Source organism: Lactuca serriola, chromosome 4 (assembly GCF_051521515.1).
Source record: "Lactuca serriola cultivar US96UC23 chromosome 4, Lser_US96UC23_V15, whole genome shotgun sequence".
Taxonomy (NCBI): Eukaryota; Viridiplantae; Streptophyta; class Magnoliopsida; order Asterales; family Asteraceae; genus Lactuca; species Lactuca serriola.
In genome coordinates, this window is record NC_136411.1 from 157,488,830 (window position 1) to 157,498,704 (window position 9,875).

General features: G+C 34.8%; 2 protein-coding genes across 2 annotated transcripts; both read left to right on the top strand.

Moving 5' to 3' along the window:
• Positions 1-264: 264 nt before the first annotated feature.
• On the top strand, positions 265-1,292 carry LOC145098938 (uncharacterized). The gene is made up of 2 exons (XM_079036528.1): positions 265-856; positions 913-1,292. Exons 1-2 carry the CDS (start codon positions 265-267, stop codon positions 1,290-1,292), a joined length of 972 nt encoding a protein of 323 aa, XP_078892654.1.
• Positions 1,293-6,125: 4,833 nt separating this feature from the next.
• Positions 6,126-8,054, top strand: LOC145102826 (uncharacterized). The gene is made up of 5 exons (XM_079040307.1): positions 6,126-6,745; positions 6,885-7,037; positions 7,116-7,257; positions 7,338-7,579; positions 7,656-8,054. The coding sequence occupies exons 1-5, from the start codon at positions 6,293-6,295 to the stop codon at positions 7,860-7,862; spliced, it is 1,197 nt and encodes a 398-aa protein (XP_078896433.1). The 5' UTR covers positions 6,126-6,292; the 3' UTR covers positions 7,863-8,054.
• The last annotated feature ends 1,821 nt before the right edge of the window (positions 8,055-9,875 follow it).

Below are 9,875 nucleotides of genomic sequence, written 5' to 3' on the forward strand. Positions count from 1 at the left end.
TCAAAGAACAAATTGTAACACCTTCACAGCCATCAAGAAAATGGATACCAACCACTTTCAATTATGTTTTGTGGCTTTAGGTTGCGTAGTATAACATATTTGTTTTATTGAGTTAATTAATATTTCTTGGTAATGTATCTTGTTTACTCTTTACTTATCACTAATATACGTTTGTTTTTTATGCATATTCGTACCTTCCTTAGGTGCATGATACCGTTAATATATGTGGGTTATTTACCCCTACTTGGGAACTATCTGACAACAATGTACTTCGAAGTGGATTTTGATGGAAACAATGAACCCCTACTCTTAGCAATTGGTTTGGGAACCTTAGAGTGTGAAGAATCATGGAGATGGTTCATCATGAAGTTAAAAGAGTGTTTAGGTGAGGATATAGATGATGGTTTCATAAGCAATCTATGTGATAAAATAGACTTTGTTGTTCAGAGTGTCTACCCAGATTCGTATCATAGATATTGTCCTAAAGATATAGCTCGAAAAATACGTAATTTTGTCGGACATAATGATACGGAAGTCGAAATGTTGTTTTGGAAGTCATGTAATGCATATAGTGTTCATGATTTTTACTTGTGTCTGGAAAGGTTGCAAAGTTCATATAGGAAACCACCTTTCTACACCTTGCTTAGGAGTCTAATTATCTGGCTTGACGATATAGCAATTTCAAAATGGACACAAGCATTTTTCCCAAAAGTACGTTACGATGTTAAATCGATTGATGTCCCTGAAATGTTGCAAATTATATCCAAGTCCACACGTGAGTTTCCTATAACAACGATAATTGAGTTAATAAATACGTCGATACAATCAAAGTATGTTGAACGGGCTGAAGTGGCGGGTAACTTTATAGTTATATTTAGTTTTTTCTTGTATTATTATTTTAAAATTATCCAGTTTTGCAGGGAGGTTGTCTGGTGGGGGTGACCCCTTATGTTGAGAATAAGGTTAAAAAACGTGTCAACGAGTCTTATAATTGGGTGGCAAAATGTTTGTATGAGGATACATTTGAAGTCGATGACAATTTTGCCACCAACAAAGTACAATTTGAACGTAGGGTATGTAGTTGTGGGAAATTGCAAAAAAGCAGTATACCATGTGGCCACGCTATAGCATCTCTAAGAACCCGTACGTCTGAAACCATTCACGTAATGGTTGATTATAAGTTCACTGCTTTCGTGTATCGAGTTGCTTTTGGATCTGAGTCGGTGAATTCTATACCATCACATGTGCACTGGGAAATACCAAATGAAAGGGTGGTCCTGTTACCTCCCTAAAAGAAATAGTTATTAATGTACCTCGTTTGCATTTTATGTCCTATTATGTATTAGTTATTTATGTACGACGTTGCATTTTATGTCATGTTATGTACTAGTTATGGGTTAATGTTTTAATGAATTGATTACGGACCTGTTATCTTAATTCATTTTTAATTGCCCTCCCTCCTTGAGGTCGAGGGTTCAAGTCCCCTGAGGGACATAGGTGGAGATTTAGGAGAATTGTAGGAGTAGAATAGAGTATATTTGTCGTTCAAAAAAAAAGTAAGAGAGATTTATTAACTACTCACAAAACACACGTACAACAACAAGCAACGTAACTAACGAAAAACAAACAACTTAACTAACATGCATATTAAAAGTGAGGGACATTCTTTAAAAGATTCTATGCATCTCTGTGGGTAAACTCTCTACCATCAGATTCGAAACGGTATAGTTCCAAATCCACATGTATGAGAATATCTCCATCCATATTCGCATGTTCATTATCCAGCTCGTTATAAATACGTTGAAAATGCTTGACCTTTCTTTTCAAATCTAGAAACTTCGCTTTGACATCTCTTCTTCTTCGATATTGAGTATGCCCCATTTGATGGTGAAACAAATGACAGACACGAGACCAAAATGATCCAGCACGAACTTCTAGCGGGCCCGGTGGAAAATTGTCCTCTACAGTTACAATCCAAGCTTGAACCAAAGCGACCTCCTATTCGTTGCTCCATCTATGTGGTACAGGTGAGTCCATAGTTGCAAGGGAAAAAGTAATGCGATACAATTAAAATGGATATGAACAACTATTTATAACGACTCTTTATTTTCCAGGTGTAATGGCTTGTCAACTCAAGTAGCAGTGTATTGTGTTGTCATTTGATGCAATGACTTGTCAACTCGAACAGTGATCTGTTGTGTTCTCAGTTAGTACATTGCGTTTAAGTTGGACTGTGAATTTTAGACAAATTAGAAGATTGGACTGTGATATTGTATATAAACTACTATAAATTGACATTAAGTTAAAAAAACAGTTTACTAAACGATGTTACAGTTATTCATATATTATTTTTGAAATTTTAGTCTCTTTGTTTCACTTAAAATGAGTTCTATACCATGGAGCAATGAGGAGTTCTTGGTTCTTACACGTGCATATATTCATGTGTACGAGACCAGCAAGTTGAACGATCCTATGTTTTGGACTCGTTTAACCAATATCTTCAACGTTGAAAAGCGAATGACTACAGCAAACGATCGTGATGAATTGGGCATCTTACCAATATGGTATGAAATGAAAACTAAAGTTCTATTATTCAACGATCTTTATACCAAAATTGACGACACCCGTTTAAATGCTACCGAGGAGGTCATCTTGGAAGCTGCTAAGGAGGAATACAAGTCATTAAGTGACGAGTTAGAATTCCAGTTTGAAGCCCCTTGAAATATTTTGAAATATATCTCGTTTATTTAATATCTATTTCAATTTATTAGGTGTGTACTAGGTTATTTTCATGTATTACGTATGTATTGGATGCACCTCCTATGTTTAATTTTAATTAATAAATGCTCATTGTATTAGTTTTCACGATACATTACAATACATTACTAACAACAATTCCATGAACCATTAAACTTAAAACATTACATACATTACTAAAAACAACGAATTAAACTTAAACTATTAAACTAACAACCATTACATGAAACATTAAACTTATAATATTACTACAAACAAAGCATTAAAATAAAAAACAAGTCCATGGGTTATTTTTAACGGAAAATAGAGCGGTCTACATGAAATACTTTTTATTTTTAACAACCTTCCAAACTTCCTCATATTCGAAGTCTCTGTCTTCACGCTCAAAGATGTAAAAATCTGTAACAACTTCCAAGAACTCTTTTTTGTCTCGACAACGAAGTTTGGGACTTTTCGCATAATTACACGCTCGATTGAACCATGTGACTTCTTCCTTTACATCTATCCATTTACTAACAACATATAATTGTTGTTGTTGTTGCCCTTCTCCCATCTCATGGTTGAAGAAGGATGTTATGCGGGTCCATTCATCACCTACTAGGCAATGCGGGGGAGCAAGTAACGGTACACCCTCCTTAACACTTAGCCAGCATCGTGTTAGAACCAACACCTCGTTTCTCGTCCATGGTCGTTCAAAATTGGAACCAGGTACTTCATTCGAAGAAGTTGCTGCATTCGACGACATTTCTAAATATGGGAGTTGGTTTCGTTTAGGTGATATGGGTATTTGGTTTTTAGATCTTAAACATCTATTTATATTAATAAATACAAGACTATGAATTACAACTTTGACTACGAAATGGTTGCATTTGGACTGTGAAATGGTTGCATATGGACTACGAAATGGTTGCCCTAGACCAAGTTTCTAGATTTATACTTTTTAAGTACTCCCATACTGGTTCTTTTGTCTTTTTCATAACTTCAATGGCAGCGTCAAAAGCATCAACTGTGTACGCCCTACAAGCCTCCCAAAAAATCCTTTAACTGTGTTACTCTTCCCGAATCTAGATACTATGTTGAAATACAAATGGACACCACATATTCCATGACGAGCGTGAGAAAAATGTTGGCAATGGATGTTGCTATAGATGGAGACCTATTAGATATAATTGTAAGCTCCTGCATATTGCCCATGCAATCATGTAGTTTTTGAAAAAACCATGTCCAAGAATCTGTACACTCATTTTTGCAGATACCATATGCAACCGGTAATATTTGGTTTTGTCCGTTCTTAGTAGCTGCAAGTAACATGGTACCTTTGAACTCGCCCTTTAGATAGGCTCCATCTACTACAAGGGTCGGTTTGCAAAAAATGACAAAAGCGCACACCTACAATACATTGTATATCTATTCAAATACACCAAAATAAAAATGAAAATAATAATAAAATATCAAAATACCAACCGAACAACCAAGTGCGACATACAAAAACTCAAAGCGATCATCACCATCTGTTTTAATATGTGTCACCGTACCCGGATTATGTTTGACCAAATTGTGGAAATAAGCCGGAAGTTTGGTAAAAGAATCCTCTTTCGTACCCCTTAACAACAACAATACATATTGCTTCGCACGTCATGCCTAATGGTACGAGATATTGATATTCAATTGAGCATTCATATCATTAATAATATCTTTTCCCCGATAAACTCTACTATAATCTTCAACCAAAACATCAACAAGATATTCACCAAAAACATATTTGTTTGCTTGTCGATGATTAGGTTGCAAAATTTTTGAAGAACATGTGTGTACATCAACAAATTTATTCACTTGGAAAAGTCCATCAGAATTTTTAATTGCTTTTGCTCTTAGTAACCAAGAACAATTTTTCGAAACACACACAACATCATACCTTGATTTGGTGGATCTACTTGTCCTCTTCTGAAAACCTTCTCGGAGACATTTTTTTACCAATAGCTCACTTTAAAAGTTCTTTGTTCTTAAATATACTCTCACATTCAATCTTTTGAATATTGATGTCTACCATCTGGGTTGGGATATCTTCATTAATATCAACTGGGCATGCTGGTAAATGGGGCATACCGTAAAAAAGGTTATCAGGAAACTTAGCTTTAACTTCATCACCCAACTCATCTCTATATGAATTGCTTTCTAAGTCAGTTATATCTAAACCTACATCAACAACATCAACATAATCCTCGTAAACATGCTTTTTTTCATCTTTTTGAAGCATAATTTTTTTCTTTTTACTTTTATCTACTACACGCCTATTCATAACTTTAACTTCTTGTTCGGGAACATCAACACAACGACCACCCACGTCGTTAAGATATGTACCAACATCATCATCACCAACATACTTGTAATTCTCAGGATCCACATAGCAAATAGGTGAATAACTAACATTAGCATTTTCAGCAACATTGTGAAATTGAGGTGCACTAGGAGTATTGAAAGTACCTATCGGATCGTTGCTCCTTTTATAGCTGCATAAATTACCAATTGACTGATTTCCACTATGACCAGCCTCATTAACCTCATCTCCTTCATCAACCACCACAAACACTTTCACAGCCCTTCCTCCACTACATTTGATTACATTTATCAACATTCTAACATCTATGTCTTCAACTATGGCTATATAATAATTCAATTCAGGATGATTGAAACGAAGACTAATTCTATATTTGTCTAACAAACCAATTTTGCTTCTCACCAAAGATACAAAATCACTATAACTAATATACTCAGAAAATATCAAAGCGAATTCAGAAATACCTCCCTGTGGACATACATATTCCAGATTTGTTTCAATAACTTGTCATCTTCCACCGGTTACAAGACAAACCAAATATTCAATAATTTTTTTAAAGAGATTTAAAGAAATTTCCTAAAGAAATAACAAGTAAAATGATAATTTTCTACAAAAGTTTATATATAATAAGGTTATTTCGTAGTCAAACCCATTGATTTCATAGTCAAAATAAATAAATAAATAAATAAATAACATAATTTCGCACATGAAAGAGAGATGAAATCGCAGATTGTGTCCATCTGTGATTTTAGCTTGGTAATGCCCTATATATATACAAAAAAAATTAAAAAAATACCCCATCTGCGAATATACAAATGGCTAAAGCACAACTATGCTTTAACCACTTATACATTCGCAGATAAGATGTGAAAATCACAGGTGGCCAAATTTGCAACTTCAATTTTTTTTAGCTATTTTCACAAAATAATTAGTATATTTGACTAATTTTGTCATTGTCTCTTGTATTTATATACCAATAAACATTCATGTAACATTATTATTCTAAAGTTTGTCCTATAAAATGTAAAACCGTCTAAAGATTGGTACTATTGAATTTTGTTATTTTTCTTAGCATCGTGAAAATAAATTTTTAGTAGAAAGTAGACAAACACCAAACCGCCGGAATCTGCTAAGCCGTGACCGGAATATTACTCCCGGCTGATTTTGCTCGAATCGAATCAATACCAACTACAATACATGTGGAGGAGATCTGCCTCTTTCATTCTTGATAATCGATTACTTCAGGGCGACACCGTTACCAACCCCGAAAGTCGTCTTCTCTCTCCACCCTCTTCCATGGCCGAAACCCTTCAAAATCCTAACCCTGACCCTACCCTTACCATATCCCCTTACTACCAAACAAGAGCTGCCCATCATGGAGTCGTCACCAGCGATTGGCTCGCTCAGGCTCAAGCCGCTGCCGGCGGTGACACCGATACTCGGTCTTCTGAGCAGGAGAGTTCACTTAAATCCACCGCGTCTGAACATTCGTTCCCCGTCATTGATGAGTTTAATAATTGGAGGAAACAGCCCGATTTAGCAGAAGCAGTGGCGGCTATTAAGGCTTTGGCTTCTGTAATTAGGTCTAGTGAAGCAACTACCATGATGGAGCTTCAAAATGAACTCAAAACGGCTTCCGATTCCCTCAAGGTATGTAATCTGTGTAACATTAGCATCGATTATGTGACATTCAATAACATGAAATCGGATAATCGGCTAACTATTTCTATATCTGTACATCCAAATTTGGTCAATAACCACTGCAACTTTTCTATATCTGTATTTCCAGTCATGGGATATGACTTCGATCTCATTGACGGCTGGGTGTGATCTTTTTATGCGCTATGTAACTAGAACCTCCGCAGTGGAATACGAAGACTTCGATTCAGCCAAATCACGCTTCCTTGAACGTGCAGAAAAGTTTGGGGAGATTTCTTTCAAGGCATGTCAACTTTCTACAATCAAATCCGCAACATTTCTCATCATTCTACACATCTTAATCAACCTTTTCCTTTTTCAGGCTCGTAAAATCATTGCAATGCTAAGTCAAGATTTCATCTTCGATGGTTGTACTATTCTCGTCCATGGTTTCTCCAGAGTTGTGTTGGAAATCTTGAAAACTGCAGCTGAAAACAAGAAACACTTTCGAGTTCTTTGCACAGGTTTGTCCTATTCTTGTCCATGGTTATCTAGACACTGAGAGAACTTAACAGGGTTTAAGTTTACTATCTCTGAAATGCAGAGGGAAGGCCAGATAGAACAGGGTTAAGATTCTCCAACGAGCTTGCAAAACTTGATGTTCCTGTTAAGCTCTTAATCGATTCAGCAGTAGCATACAGTATGGATGAAATTGACATGGTGTTTGTTGGGGCTGATGGAGTGGTTGAAAGTGGTGGCATAATCAACATGATGGGAACATATCAAATTGCTTTGGTGGCTAAAACCATGGACAAACCTGTTTATGTTGCTGCTGAAAGCTACAAGGTATGGCAACTCTTAAATCAAATCTATAATTTTATATCAGGGGTTGCTGGAAGAATAACTTTTTTTTTAATTGCAGTTTGCTCGACTGTATCCATTGAATCAGAAAGACATGGTGCCTGCTTTGAAACCAATTGATTTTGGGGTTCCTATTCCATTAAAAGTTGAGGTTGAAACATCTGCTAGGGATTACACACCACCTCAATATCTTACTTTGCTATTCACAGATTTGGGTGTTTTGACACCATCTGTTGTTAGTGATGAGCTCATTCAGCTATACTTATGATCATATTTCAATGTTCTTGATCTTTTAATGTTTCATTGGGTAGACACTTGTTGCTTATAGTTACGGGTAGAAAGAGTAGCTCAAAGTCCTTTTTTTTTCTTTCTATGTAAGCATATAATATGTATGTAGTTGCGTGTGAAATATTGTGAATCTTGTAATTGAAAAGCAAAGAATAGTTGAATGGTTCTCTCATGTTTGCATGGCTACTACTGTTTTGTGCAAGGTTTGATGTAGTTTATGGTGGATTTGCTAATGAACACATTAAGTGAATCTTTGTATCTTTATCTTTATAAACGGTATAAATGGGTCATTCGAATCAATATGGTTAAAGATAAATCATCTTGAATCATATTCATTTAAAACTCTCATCTTTTCATCTTATTCGAATCAATATGGTTAAAGATAAATCATCTTGAATCATATTTATTTAAAACTCTCATCTTTTCATCTTTTTATGCTAGTTATATGTCTTATTAATTGAAATATTTTGCCTATATAAGTTTTTGAAAGCCTAAAAGGTAGTTATTTGGATGATTTTCTAGGTTTCAATTTTACGCTTACATATTTTTTGTGATATTTTCTTTAGATTTCAAGAAAATATCTATGGTTGTATATTTGATGAAAAAAAATGAATATTAAATTTAATTGTTACAATTAGTTGAAGATATATGTTTTTAGTTTGCAAAATCTTATATATATATATATATATATATATATATATATATATATATATATATATATATATATATATATATATATATATATATATATATATATATATATATATATATATATATTTCCATTGTCGGGTATGTAACTAGTATAATTATAAAAGTGTAATTATAGTATTGATGAATATTTTACGGGAAAATGTCACTGTAGCCCCACCAACTTACATATTTTGGTTTAAAAGATTTTTTTTGTTATTTTTTGGTTTTATAAGGGCATGAATTAACATTTTACCGGTTTTTAAGGTCATTTTCTAAAAAGAGTGAAGGGGTCACCTAGTGACCACCATCCCAATCAGTCGGGTATCTTCTACATGTCATTAAAAAAAGTCACCTCATACGCCAAATCACATGCCATGTAATTTATCGTTAAATGAGATATATAACCCTTCCTCTACAAGATATATTCTTCTTTAGTCGGTTTTATCTGCCCCTTTCTTCTCTTTTCTTCTACTGTTCCTCGAAAAAAGTCTCCCTTGGATTCTTGCTATGGCCATCTACATGAAGATCGATCTTCATTTTGCTGGTATGTTTACGAGGTATCTAGTGATCAGTTACTCAGATGGAGCAGAGCAGAGGTTTGAGGATGTGGATTTTATTGGAATGGACAAAAACGAATTTATGTTGTTCATTCAAAGATTCACATACAAGACATGTGTTAATGTGTACTTTTGCATGCTCGATATTAAGTTCCCTGATGAATTGAGGATAATAGCAACTGAGAAAGACTACCATGAGTTGATCGAAGTAGGGTATGATTGTGGTTGGGTAATTTTGTGTACATAGATCATGTTGGTGTGTTCACCAATGGATTCTTGATGAGATAGCTGAAGTATGCACCCCTGAAAACAAGTTTTCTAGTGTAGGTGAAGTAATAGAAGAGTTGCATGTTGAGACAGAATGAGGCATTGACTTAGATAAAGTGCAAGTGCAAAGTAATTTGGACGATAACATTGAAGATGGTGATTGCATTCCAATGAGCAAAACCTTGAATGATGCGTTTTTTAACAAGCTCTGCCCCAAGGAGCAGTCAACTCTAGACAGTCCACCTCATGAGGATCCATAAGTTCAGATGGATCAAAATGCGCCAATTCATGAGGAGGTAATTTTTAATGAACATGTTCATTAGGAAAAGCAAAATCATGTGTTAGGAATAAGATTTGAAAGTCCTAAACAGTTAAAACATATGTTGTGTAATTATCTTGTTGCAAAAGGTTATCAATTGTGCTACAGAAAAAAATGACATTATAAGACTTTTAGCTAAATGTTGTTCAAGGTAGTGCAA

Bases quoted from the DNA above. Each gene is read 5' to 3' on its own strand.
- LOC145098938 (XM_079036528.1), top strand. From the start codon at position 265: ATGTACTTCGAAGTGGATTTTGATGGAAACAATGAACCCCTACTCTTA. The intron at 857-912 runs GTAACTTTATAG...AAAATTATCCAG, and splicing joins TGAACGGGCTGAAGTGGCGG to TTTTGCAGGGAGGTTGTCTG.
- LOC145102826 (XM_079040307.1), top strand. From the start codon at position 6,293: ATGTGGAGGAGATCTGCCTCTTTCATTCTTGATAATCGATTACTTCAG. The intron at 7,258-7,337 runs GTTTGTCCTATT...TCTGAAATGCAG, and splicing joins CTTTCGAGTTCTTTGCACAG to AGGGAAGGCCAGATAGAACA. The intron at 7,580-7,655 runs GTATGGCAACTC...TTTTAATTGCAG, and splicing joins TTGCTGCTGAAAGCTACAAG to TTTGCTCGACTGTATCCATT.